Source organism: Acinonyx jubatus, chromosome C1 (genome assembly GCF_027475565.1).
Source record: "Acinonyx jubatus isolate Ajub_Pintada_27869175 chromosome C1, VMU_Ajub_asm_v1.0, whole genome shotgun sequence".
In the NCBI taxonomy this organism is placed as follows: domain Eukaryota; kingdom Metazoa; phylum Chordata; class Mammalia; order Carnivora; family Felidae; genus Acinonyx; species Acinonyx jubatus.
In genome coordinates this window covers 56,751,227-56,765,207 of record NC_069381.1, presented here as the reverse complement: position 1 = coordinate 56,765,207, position 13,981 = coordinate 56,751,227, and the positions used below count along the sequence as shown (strand labels likewise).

At 40.4% G+C, this 13,981-nt stretch overlaps 1 protein-coding gene across 8 annotated transcripts in view; it reads right to left on the bottom strand.

Annotated features, from left to right (window-relative positions):
• Window positions 1-13,649, bottom strand: part of LRRC7 (leucine rich repeat containing 7) — a 550,975-nt gene extending 537,326 nt beyond the window's left edge. For 3 of the 8 annotated variants that reach the window (XR_008294946.1, XM_053214209.1, XM_053214213.1), the window contains exon 1: window positions 11,627-11,927. Coding sequence is in view for 6 of the 8 variants with exons in the window: in XM_053214209.1 (XP_053070184.1) it covers window positions 11,627-11,742 (116 nt within the window). In the remaining 2 variants the exon portion in view is untranslated. Of the gene's footprint in view, window positions 1-11,626; window positions 11,929-11,980 lie in introns of those variants that run through there. The other 5 variants (XM_053214211.1, XM_053214215.1, XM_053214212.1 and 2 more) reach the window with 4 other exon arrangements.
• Window positions 13,650-13,981: the final 332 nt, after the last annotated feature.

Here is a 13,981-nt window from a genome sequence, read left to right as displayed (position 1 = left end):
ATATTGTCCTACCCATCTATAGAATGGGAAAATATGTATCAAATAGGAAGATGTTTCATTTGTTTACTAATCAGAGGAGCTGTTATTACATTGTGCAAGAACAGTAGCAGAGTTCTTAGACTTTCAGTGAATCAAAAATATGAGTGCACACTAAATTACAAATTGAGAAAGTCAAAGTGTTTAAAACTTATCAAATTTTCTCAAGCAGACTGATCTTTGTTTTTTTTTATATGAAATTTATTGTCAAATTGGTTTCCATACAACACCCAGTGCTCATCCCAACAGGTGTCCTCCTCAATGCCCATCACCCACCATCCCCACCCTCCCACCCCCCCCCCCCCATCAACCCTCAGTTTATTCTGTTTTTAAGAGTCTCTTATGGTTTGGCTCTCTCCCTCTATAACTTTTTTTTCCTTCCCCTCCCCCATGGTCTTCTGTTAAGTTTCTCAGGATCCACATAAGAGTGAAAACATATGGTATCTGTCTTTCTCTGTATGACTTATTTCACTTAGCATAACACTCTCCAGTTCCATCCGCGTTGCTACAAAAGGCCAGATTTCATTCTTTCTCATTTCCAAGTGATATTTCATTGTGTATATAAACCAAAATTTCTTTATCCATTCATTAGTTGATAGACATTTAGGCTCTTTCCATATTTTGTCAATTGTTGACAGTGCAAGCAGATTGATCTTTGTATGAACTTGTGAACTATGAGATCGTGACCTAAGCCGAAGTCTGATGCTTAACTGACTGAGTCACCCACGTGCCACCTTTCTTTTTAAAATTTTTTAAATGTTTATTTATTTTTGAGAGAGAGAGACAGATCATGAGTGGGGGAGGGGCAGAGAGAGAGAGAGAGAGAGAGAGAGAGAGAGAGATAAAGAATCTGAAGCAGGCTCTAGGCTCTGAGATGTTAGCACAGAGCCCGATACAGGACTCAAACCCATGAGCTACGAGATCATGACCTGAGTCAAAGACAGACACTTAACTGACTGAGCCACCTAGGCACCCCTGATCTTTGTATCTTTTAAAAATACCTTTGTTAATTATTATAATTTTAATCAGTCATTAAATAAAATACATTTTTGTATTAAAATCAGAGACATATGTAAATAACATACCTTTAATTGTCACACCATATACTGGACATTAGGACTCCCCTTTCACTAGAATTTCACTCAGGGAATGAGTGAAAGGCTAGGTTGTCTTCAGTAACAAACAATACCCTCATTCCCCAAATCTTAATAGTTTTCTTTCTCATGCTACATGTTGAATGCATGTGTGCAGAGATGACTTTATTTAGTGTTGTCGTTCAGGGACCAGGCTGATGGAGGACATATCATGACACACATTTCTATAGTTGCTTCATCAGGGAAAAAGCAAAGTGTGTACTAGGCCATAAATATTTCTATTCAAAAGAGACACTTCTCACTTTTTGCTCCTATTGCATTGGCCAAAGTAAGTCACATACCATGCCTCACACTGAAGATAAACTGAGGAGTATAATGGTGTTCTTAGAAAGGAAAGAGAAGAAGAAATTGAAGGGAATACTAATGGCTACAAGAGTCACTTAGAAGCATTCAGAAGCATTGATGTAACGTGCATTTTTCAATATGCTGTGAGCTAATTTGCTAGGGATAAAAAAATCAAGTAAACCACTATATATGTGCTGGTTTTGGAGACTGGAGACAGTCGTTCAAGCAATTACTTAATGCTAGGAATGATGTGTATTCACATACTGCATTATCCAGAAAAGACCAAGTTACAGTCATCTTTGATCACACAAATTATACAATTTTTTAAAAGAAGGATCATTTTAAAAAGGTTAATCAAGGAACTCTAAAGTTTCAGTACACTACATTCACATTCTACATATCTTCCATTCAAACAATCACTCTAAAAAGAACTTACCAACTTTACAGTGATCTTTACTCAGCTTAAGGATAGATTTCTGACTTGACTCAGACCCAGAAGAGACTGCAAAATCCTTCAAGTAGTCTATCAAGTAGCATCATAGAGTTTTTTGTTACCTTTCTTTTTGGTGTAAATACCAGAAGCCATTATATTAGTTTTATAATGTGAGCATCAGACTATAATTCTTGACTCCCAATAAAATATTCTACCTTCTATACCCCAAATACACTGTTTTGTCCATTGTTAAGCAATAATATTAAAAATATTAGGTGACATTTACAACAAGAAATTATTCATTCATATTTCCCAAATCCAAGTTCAACTTTCTGTTTTCTGCATTCCTATTTTTCACACATGATCACACAAAGACATTCTATAGGAAGGGGCACCTGGGTGGCTCAGTCGATTAAGTGTCTGACTTTGGCTCAGGTCATGATCTCACAGTTCGTGATTCTGAGCCCTGCGTCAGGCTCTGTGCTGACAGCTCAGAGCCTGGAGCCTGCTTCAGATTCTGTGTATTCCTCTCTCTCTGCCCCTCCCCCTGCTCGTGCTCTGTCTCTCTCTCAAAAATAAGTGTTAAAATTTTTTTAAAAATAAAAGAAACTATGTAGGAAGAAAGGGGAATAAGATTAAGAACACATTACATTTGTAAAATTACGGATAATTTTACACATGCAAAGAAGGCATGCACCTGTGAGGTTTGGGGCTGTCGTGGTCACATGCAGAGTCAAAAAGAGTGACAAGTGCATCCTCAAGACTGATCACAGACACTGGTATGTTATTTTGTTAGCAGCCACTGCTACACCATGTCTTCAGGGCTGAATTCATGTTAATTAATAAGTGTTAGAGAAAGTATATACCTAATAACTGCTACAAGAGTCTACGAAGACAAGTACCCTTGGCCTGGCTCGGAAACTATCTTTGGGTAGATCTACAAAGAGTGCACCTGGCACTAAGAGCTTGACATATGTATAATTATATCTAGGAAAAGCAGACATTAAATACTGTTTATACAAACCATCTTCTAACTTTTTTATTTACCAGCACATTTTAGACTTTAAGATAGATGATTCTCAATTACCCATTGTCTTCCTAGTCTTTCCAATGTATTTTTCTTAAATAGCATGTAACTTATCTCAGTATGGAATGTGATCCTGTTAATCCATATATTTATTAACTATTAATAAAACTTATTTTCTTTATGGTTTTTATATATGTGCCTTACAGTTCTAGTAGTTTCTTCCTGTTCCAAAGTACAAAAGTACATCACTTTTGTACCTCTCCTCCTTTGTTCATATCCTACTTTAGTGTTTGTCTACTGTGTTTGAGTTTTAGCAGCTTGCTGATTATCTGCAGCAAGTGAACCTTAGCTATGTCAAGATAGAAAAGGCAAGAGAGCAAGTAAGGGAGCAAACACAAACACTCATACTCCTTGTATTACCTGTCTAAATATCTCTTTAAATAAAATTAGATACTTTGAAAGATAAAATGGTATTATTATGAAGATAATTCGAATCCTGAACTGGCAAAGGTTGACATCTTGTCTTATCTTTAACACCGAGTTTTAGGACATTCAGATTTTGTCATGTAAAACGGTGTGTGGGATTATATTCACAGATACAGAAATATGTTCCGTTCTATCACACCCACGAGTCCCAGAACAGTACACTGAAAGCTGGCATGAATAGGAAACATTCTACAAATGAAAAGCATAGCTAATCTGCTGATATGTAATGAACTAATTTAGTCATCATGGTTTTTCTTCCATTTTAAACACCAGCGCTGCACTAAAATGTTCTAATTTCCCTTTGAAAGAGGATTCTTAGATGTAACTATGTAGGTATGTCTTGTTAAATCGATACTTTTGTTTGTAAATATTTCTATATGTCATTGCTTATAAATTAAATGCATATTTTAAGAGATGTACATCATAATTTTAAAAGTGCTTTATAATTGTTGCAAATATGTTTTGGCAGTAGGTTAAAAAATAAAAAAATCATCCTGCTCTAAGTTTCCTAGTAACCAAACTTCTTGATAAAGTGAACTCGGAATTTTAGCATTAGAAAAAACATTAAATGGTAAAAATTTATTTCAAATTTGTCTCATGAAAAAAGAGAGAATTAAGCCATAACAGATATATAAACAGTTATTTAGCAGTTAGAGAAAACTTGTAAAACTTGTTGAAGGACCCTTCAAAATGTAACTTTGTAATGCAAAAAAAAAAATCATACAAATGAATATGTTTCACAAATTCCAACTGCATCACCTTTTCTTCTTCTTTTTTTTTTTCAGAGCAAGAAAGCATGCAAGCTGGGGAAAGAGGTAGAGGGGGAGAGAGAGACAGAAAAGAGAGAGAGAGAGAGAGAGAGAGAGAGAGAATTGTAAGCAGGCTCCATGCTCAGCCAGAGCCCTGCTAGATTCCAGGACCCTGGGATCATGATCTGAGCTGAAATCAAGAGTCATATGCAACGCTTATGCAATTGAACCACCCAGGCACCCTTCACATTTTATTTTCTTGATTAAAATGTTTTCTTAATAAAAATCTAAGGCAATATTATGTAGAAAGGCCTAATCTCAACTAATCTCAATTTAAATCATTCTCATTTTTTGGTAAGATACCTGAATGATTGCTCATTAATTAAATTAGCAAATTTAGAGGATAATTCATTTATTTGAAATGAATTAAACATTTCTCCATCATCCAACACTAATTTAGTGGGTATTATATGAAAAAAGACCAGTAATTTAAAAGAATATTTTAACATTCATTAATAAGGATATAGTATCCAAATTTAGGATATTTTATATGAGTGAAATTAAGTCCATATTTCCTAAATAAAAGTATCCTTTAAAAAATAAAATACTTAATAGATGTTAAATTTATAGTATTAAACTGCCTAAGCCACCAAATCACAGTGGAAAGATAACATAATTATCAAAAAAAAAAAAAAATAGACCAAAATTCAGGCCAAAAATGACATGAGAAATAGATGTATTTTGGATAAAGTCATCATGTTGGTTGGCTTCATTAACTGGATTTATAGGATTAAGCTTCTTTTTCCTATTTCCCTTTCCTTAAGGGTAAAGGACTCCAATAGTTCCAAGGGTATGGTTTTATTGGCAGAGGTCGGGAGGCAAGAAATCTGGTTCTACTTCTGTTTCTCTCACTAACAGCTATGTGCCTCTGAGCAAGAAAACAAACAGTGGGGCTCAGTTTCCTCTTCTGTAAAGTAAGACCCTATAGAGTCCTTACCATCTCCAAAGTGTTACAAACTAATGAAATAGTAAGGTTATAGCTGTGTGTGTGTGTGTGTGTGTGTGTGTGTGTTACAAAATGGAGCAATTATAGCGTGTATGTACATGTGTGTGGTATGCCCAATGTTCAATATGGTATTACCCTAAGGACATTGCTAATATTTAACAATCACTCAGAATTTAAATAGGTATTTGATTTAATTACAATAGCTTTTATAATTGTCTTAAGAAATTAATCACACTTGAAGTGGGGAAGAAATTTTTTTCATGTCTTGAATTATACCGTCTCAGAATAACACCAGAGTAAATATCCAATGTGGTATCAGTGTTCGCAATATGTAGTCTGAGGTGCACCTGCATCCTACATGACTCTAAGACCGCTCATGGTAAGAGCTACAATGTTGAATACCTTAGATGCAGAATACTTACATAGTTACTACTCAAGAAGTCTAATTGTTTGCACTTTTAAATTATTTTAGTCACAGGATGTCTGGGTGGCTCAGTCAGTCAAGCATCAGACTCTTGATTTCAGCTCAGGTCATGATTTCATGACTGAGGAGATCAAGCCCCACATCAGGCTCTGCACTGACAGCATGTAGCCTGCCTGGGATTCTTTCTCTCCTCTCTCTGGTCCAACCCCGCACATGTCTGTCTGTCTGTCTGTTTCTCAAAATAAATAAATAAACTTAAAAAAATAAATTATTTTAGTTACACCATTTATGTCACATTAATTCTTTACATTTAGTTAAAATAGTTTAGGTTTGTGCCCATTGCTCACCTTTTTGGTGCAACAAATGTCTTCCTAACACTTAAACCCTATCTCAGAAAAGCTCATTTCCTGCCTTTCTATTACCAATTAATTTGATAATGCAACCAGCCATCTATGAAATATTTTCTATAATTGAATTAAAACATATAGCATGTGTTTACTTCCTGGATAGCACAAAATTTAATTATCTTCATCAGAACACACACACACACACACACACACACACACACACACATACACACAGGCACATGCAAATTCTACAATTCCATTGTTCTTAACAAATTTGTTACCTTGGGCATGGTATCTCTTAAATATGTTCTCAAACTTACTGAACTTCATGTGGAGCAAAAATACCCTGGCACAACTGAAGAAACTACATCTTTAAGAAGCCAATAAATGAGTTCTTTCAACAATGTAATTATTCCATTGTTAAAATATTTAAGCAGATCATGTCAATGCTAATTTAAATTTCAATACTTCATCTCTGGTGACTGTTGCTTTCACGTGCATTAAAGTAAAATAATATTTTTGTATAGAGATTTTAAGTAATTTTTCAAGCAAGGAACAATGTAATGAAAATGAGTATATGCAGGAATTCCTGTGGGTCATTAAATTTATTTAATATTTTTTCCATGTGTCATTGAAAAACAAATAATAATGTTCTATTATGATTAACAACTTAAATAGCACATATGATACCTCTCCAGAGGTTTATATATCAAATATATCATAATAGTTTTGAAGTAGACATGACAGCTCTTGACTCAAACTTGCCTTATTGAAAGTCTCCTTAATGTACATTTATATGACAGATTCTAATAGCTTATTAAATGTTTCTGTCATTAATTAATTACCAGAAAGATAAGCAGTATCTCTGTGCCAATATTAAATTACGGTCACAAAACCAATATGGTGCATTATTGCCAAATATGTAAATAACTTTGAAAAGCTGGTGTTTGAGATATTAAATTTTCTTTATTCATTAAGAAATAATTCTAAGGGCATCTGGGTGGCTCAGTCACTTAAGTGTCTGACTCTTGGTTTCAGCTCAGGTCATGATCTCAAGGGTTGTTAGTTTGAGCCCTGTGTAGGGCTCTGTGCAGAAAGTGTGGAGCCTGCTTGGGATTCTCTCTCTCCCTCTCTCCCTCTCTCTCTTTCTCTCTCTCTCTCCCCACTCTGTGCCCCTCCCCTCCACATGCTGTGTCTGTCTCTCTCAAAACAAATAAATTAAAAAAAAGATATAATTCTATGATCTACAGATCTCAGTCATTTAACAAGTATTAATTTATACCTCTGAGGGAGAGGGCATGGTATGAAACAAAAAAATCATAGGAGCCAAATCTGGGTTTAAATCTTTATCACTTTCTAGCTATGTCACATGGACTTGTCATTTCTGTCACTGAACCCCAATTTTCTAATCTTTCACATGGTGAGAATAAGCTTCTGGCAAGACTATTTTGAAGTAAAGCATCTGAATCATGATAGGTGTTTAGTAACTGGTGGCTGCTATTATAATTATGATTATAGTTCATGCACTATGGTAAGGGAAGCAAGATGACAAGGGATGACTCCCGATCATGAAAGCTCATGGATTTCTGAGCATAATCACTGAATTCCAATATAGAAGACAGATATGTGTAACTATTTCAATGGCATATCTTAAAAATATACTACTATGCCATCACTATACACAGCATCCCCCCACCACCCACATGACTAGAAAAATTGGTTTGTATCACAAATTTTTATGTCCCACTCTTCTAAAGTATTCAAACCACTTTTCATGTACCATTTTGTCTTATTTGCTATGCACTAGAATTATAAACTAGCAATTATTACTACCTTTATTTTATAGCATTAAAAGAGGCTAATTTATATTACCAAAGATCACATGTTAATTCTGGAAGTAAGAAAAGTAGAAAACCATAGAAAACTAAGGTTTTCTTACTCCTCTTTCACTACATAATTCACTAGATAATTTTCTATAATTCTATAAATTTCTAGGATAATTCACTAGAGTATTTTCTATAAAGCATTACTACTTATAATGATTCAAATTTGTTTGACCAAACATGGCTAAAAACTTCATAAAGGAAAAATATTATTGGTTTTAGGGTCATCATCTTCCAAACATTGTTGATTCATATATAGTGCCACTTGTAATTTTGAGTTTTCCTTGACAATTCACAATTCAGTATTTCAACACATATGGAAAATTTACCATCTATGCATCGCCTCTCTGCTTTTGTGTTTCCTCAGAATACAATTTAATTGCTATACTACACGGTCAAATTGTTATTTTAATATTAAGATTCCATTTTTTTTAAACCTGAGGTATTAAAACCTCTCCACTGAATAGTGATATGACCCCTAGATTTAAGAGAGTCAGTGTGAAAAACAAAAACAAAAACACAAAACAACTTCAGGGTTCTCAGAAGATCCTAGGGTCATCTCCAAGTCATTTCCTTGGAAATATGAACTAGTTAGTGACCATTTGCCTTGGCACAAACTAAAAGATATGTCCTGTGTCACAGATTTGAATTAATGGTCTCCCCAGAGTCATATTACAAATTCACATGACTGACTAGACTCAGCCCAAAAAGAATATGGGTAACACTATAGAGCAGTCATTGTTACTGAAGAACAAAATGTTCCAAATAATGTCTTTTATTGATGGTGTGGTTGTTACAACTGTTATACTCAATGAATTACATATATTCTTTAAGTGAAGAATTTTCTGAAAATTATGAAATAATTTATGTGAAATAAGAAAATGTAAGAAGAATCCAGAAATAACTTGGATGGTAATTCATCACTAGTTGGTTACTCTTTGTGTACTCTGTTAATTTGGATATACAATGAACTTATAATACCATGGAATGTGTGATCTATCCTTATGTTAAGACCATAGTCATCTGAAGATATAATTATAGTATAAACAGGTGTAATTTCGATACATCGATTATTAAGTTATCAATTAATCAAGGTAAAATATAACATCTTCAAATTTTCAACTGTTCTAGAGTGGACATTTTAAGACATGATTAAACAGACCAAGTTTGTCTATCAAATATTACCACACACTATGAACTGCAAATAAGAGAGCTCTAAGAAATACCCCTGGGAATTAAGTCCATGTGGGTAAGATAATTATTTAATGACTTTCATAAGTGATAAAAATTCATAGTGATAGTCACTTGTATCTGCACATTTAAAAATAAATCCAAAGCAAACAAAAATACAGATACACAAAAACTTTAAGCTATGTTCTGTATTTTACAGAGGAAACAGAAACATTGAAAGCCTACAAAAGAAAGTGGAATAAGATTTCAATTAAGAAAATTTTAATGCTAGCCTAAAACAGTGCTAAAATTCTGAATAAAACATGGCTACTGCCACTGGACCAGGTTTATTTCTTTAAGAAGTTGTTTCTAATTCTGAAGCTGCATATGTGCAGGCACACGTGACAGAGAATGTAAGGGTTGCCATGGTAAGTACACATCTTTTCTTGGACAGTGAAGTATAAAAAAATGTCTAAAGAACTCTCACTTCATAATATGTCATGGAATTTGACTCTGCTTTCCCTACCACAGCATATTATGTGATGCAATGCAGTATAGTACAGAAATAGCCCACATTTTTAAAACTTCAGCCCATTAAGATGGCTAATAAAAAACAAGGAGTGAAAAATGAAATAAGAGAACTCCAGGTCAGATAACTCTATTTAAATGGCGAGACTAGAACACGTTCTACATCCATTAAATTTATAAATAATCACACCTTGGGACATTCCACAGGCCTGAGATACCTCCCTCCCGGGAGTCCAAATGCAAATATGGCTAAACCACCCCTTTCGATATACTTGAGTCCTAGGACTCTTATTTTTAAGGAAAAATAAAATCATTCGAACATCCCTGCTTCTTCATTCTTGCCCCGGTGCGATGAATGATTTTCAGGAAGCAGGGATTTGACCCTCCTCTACTGTCTTTTGCAAAAAGATCTTCTGGTGGTTCTCTTAGAGTAGGTGAAGTCAGCTCAAGACGCCTGGATGGAGGCGTGACACGGGCTGGGGAGGTGACGGAATCTGTTGCGAATAGCAGCAGCAGGTCCTGAGGCGCTGGAGAACTCACGTGTGCAGGGGCTGAAGAACTTTTCTGCCACGTCTCCCGGAAGGAATGCCTCACTTTTAAATAGGAGACTAGCTGGGGCGAGGGGTGGGGCGGGAAGTGGGAGGTAAAAAAGAGAAGTGGGCGGCAGGGGAGAAGATCCAAGCCCTCCACCGGTATCTACCTGTGCTTCTCCACCTCCTACTCTCGCCCCTGGTCAACTTTATTATTTTACCTTCTAATAGGAGGACTTAAGCAACCGGATGCTGAGCATCTCATAGGCTCAGCCTGGAACAAAGAAAATCGAGTTCCTAATACTGTATCTCTCCCGTCTGAGAGATCACGTGTCCTGCTTTCGCTGGAATGCACTCTTCTCGCCCACGCTATAAAAATCTCTATTGTGCTTAGAAATTTTGCCAAGGTTAAAATATGCTGTCATGCGAATTGCTTTTAATCTATCCAAAGAGCTACATTTCAGTGTATACAGGTACACATATTTACGTGCTGACCCAGTTACCACTGCAGGTAAATTCAGTGTGTTGAAAGTGTGATGGGAAAGTAATCGAAAAGCGCAGGTGGAGAACCTTTATGTCTCACTGACCCCTCCCCCATCATTTCTAATCCCCTTTGAAGGAGAACTTCGAAAGGAACGTGGGAGTCGCAGATGGTTGCATTCTGAAGCCGATTCCCGGGAGTTGTGAAAGTGACCCCTTCCCTTTTCTGCCTGGCGCTGTGCCCTCTCGCCCAGCCCGTTCGCTTTGTGACTTGGTGGGGAGGAGACAGTGAGGGAGAGGGCGGAGGCGGGTCCTTTATTCAGCCCTGATGGCCAAGAAGTAGTATAATGAAGCAGTTTTGCAGCCATCTCCGTTTTGAAGTCACACTATTTTAAAAGGCATTTTGTTCAACCCCTATCCCCTCACCCGCATTCTTGAGTCTGCAAACTGTGAGACTAGAGACCTTCGGGAACCAATCTAATTGTCCATGAGCTAGGATGCCATGATTACCGTAATGTTAATGTGCTTCCCTCCCTCTTTCAATGTAGGATCCGAAACTAGTCCTGCATCCTTAATGACTCTAAGAGGAGGAGGCAAGATGCTGAAGGGGGCCCAGCTCTGGGACTGGGAATCGTGCAGGTTCACCAGCTTCGCCTTGCAACACAAAGGAGATGTGTGGGTAGGAGTTGTCTAGCTTAAGGGGAGAGAGGCATCATTCTCCCTGACTCCCTGGAAAAGCTTTCACTCCATTGCTACCCACTTCTTTCTGTCCTCCAATCTGTCATACTCCTCTTCCCCTCCAGCCCCCCCCCCAACAAACCCCACCCTTTCCCTTCAATTCCAAAGGCATAAAGATTTTCTAATTGCATTTGCCAAACAACCGAACACCAAACAGTAATACTACACCTTCCAAGATAAAGGGACAAATGCGACCTTCCACAAGTGTGTGTGTGTGTGTGTGTGTGTGCGTGCGCGCGCGTGTGTGTGTGCGTGTGTGACACGATCAAACGGGCGCTTCATCCCTCAAACACCTCCAAGAAAAAGCTTACAGGAGATACCCAAGATAATAAAGAGGAGCTAAGACTAACCTCAGCTGCACCAATGGTCCCAGCACCAGCGTCCAACACTGGCTCTTTACCTTTCCTTTTCGCAGTATGTAACCCTTTAGGGTCTCCCGCCAGCCCAGGCCACTCGGTGCTCCCATGCACCCACACAGCCAGCACCCATTTCCAAATGCCCCGCAACCTACCACATCCCCGCCGCCTCCGCGGGCCACCTCTCGAGCAGCTCCCTGAGAGCGCTGAAGACTCGTGTCCTCCCCCCACACCCCTCCCCCCGCGGGGGCTTATGTCCCACACCTCGGGCGCTCACGGTCGCCGAGGCCAAAAACCGCGAGGCCCCCGCAGCCCCCACTGGCCACGAAACAAGAGTGTTCTACTCACATCGCCGGCGGGAGAAACTGCCCATGAGGTTCCAGAGAGAGTGAATCGTGCAGCTGCCAAGGCTTATTCCTTAAAGTGTTCGGGGGTCCGCAGTGGAGTGGGCACGAGGGTCCTCGGAGGAAGAGAGGAGGGTGGAGTAGGAGGAGGAAGATGAGGAGAAAGGGGATTCCAGCCAGGTGCCGCGTTAGACCATGATGCCGGTGCCCTTCAGGTGGACGGCTGGAGAGGTTCCGGCGGGAAGCGGCTGAGGGGAAGCCCAAAGCGTCGGCCAGGGAGGCAGGAGCGCATTCACTCCCTTGCCTCCGCCTGCCCTGCGCGCCGCGCTAGCGACCGCAGCAGCAGCAGCAGCAGCGGCGGCGGCGGCAGCGGTGGCGGAGGCGCAGCTACCTCCCCACCCCCAGAAGGCTCCACAGACAATAAATCCCGGGCGGAGAAGAGGCGAGCAGAGAAGGCGAATCGTGCACCCAACTCTAACACACCCTGCCTGCCGCTGGGCAAGAATCCCCGAGGACCCGGCGCAGTGGCGGCTCTAAGGGGCCGAGCGCTCCCGCGTCTGCAGGCGACAGCGGCGGTCCGAGAGGGCGGTTGCAGGTCCCTCCGGCGAGAACCAGCTGCCCAGGGGCTGGGTGTCCGTGGTTTCAAGCCCGAGGTTCTCCTGGAGTGGGGTCCTCCTCCGTGCAGTGGCTCGGCGCACAGGTGCCAGGCTTGGCAGGCGAGGAGGCGCCGCTCGTGGCTCTTGGCTGTGTCTCCCGGCTCTCCCCGCCCCCTCTCTTTTTTCCCACCCCCTTTTCCGACGACACCAGCTGCAGCTGCCTCAAAGTGTGAAAAATGTCAAGGAGATTTTCCAGTGATAAGAGGGGGTGCCCACTTTCACAGCCCTCGGCCCCTTTTTGAGGATCCTCGCCTGCCTCTCTGACCTCTACACACGGGCTCCCCCAAATTGAGAAGAAAAATCCCAGTCCGGCGGAGAACTGAGATGCTCGCCTTCTCCGGGCTTGCTCACAAGCTGCTTTTAGAGAACGGGACAAAAGGCCGAGATCTCTGGGTTCCTCCCGTAGCTCGCGGTGGGCTAGGCAGGTGCTCAAGGAACCGTGCAGGGCAGCGCTCCGCCAACGGCTCCTCCTGCTGCCGGACTGGCCCGTGGCGCTCGAGTGGCGCGGCGCGGCGCGGCGTCCTGCAGCGCGGGCGACTCCGAGGCTGTAGCGGCTCCGGGCCTCTGCGCCTCCCTGAGCGCCCCTGCACCCGCACCAGCTCAGTGACGCTGCGCTCGTGGCTCCGCAGGCTGCTGCTCCTGCTATCTCAGCAAAGAGGCGGCCAGGAGCGCCTCCTCGGGGTTTCCTCCCCCGCCCGCCTTTCCTGCTGCAGGTTGTTGGCTGCCAAGGAGAAAAGTCTCTGCTTGCGGGTCGGTCACTTCACATCAGTCAAGGCAGCGACCTTTGTGCCTGCTCTGACATTTCCTTCTCATTCTGTGGCCAGGGCTGCTACCATGGGAGTGCGCAAAAAGAGAAGGGGTTTCCCAACTACCCTTCATGGTTTCACCGCCACTCCTCCTGCCATGAGCATACACTCTCACACACACTCCTAGCTCCTTCACGTAAAGGCACACACAGACACTTTATTCTCACACACTTCTCTTTAAACTCTTATAAGCAGCAATATGTTAAGAAACATACTGATGAAGTTAGTACTATTTTTAGACTTCTATTTTATTCTTTAAACCCATCTGATGAATTCTCTTTGAAACTGGATTTGTTATCCTGGAATCATTCTTTTGTGCAATATAGGCTATAGGGTTTTTTTGTTTCCTCCACATGGAAGAGAAAGAATCTCCATTTCCTAAGAATACAGTCAGGCTGCATGGCATTCAATTGCCACTCTGGGGTGGATGTAAACTCAGAGTTTGCTAAAAAGAAAATGCACTTGCTTATATTCTTAGATTTGCAATGCTAAAACCTTCAAGGTCAAAAACCTTCCTGGCTGCTGGGATTACCTAGGAAGATA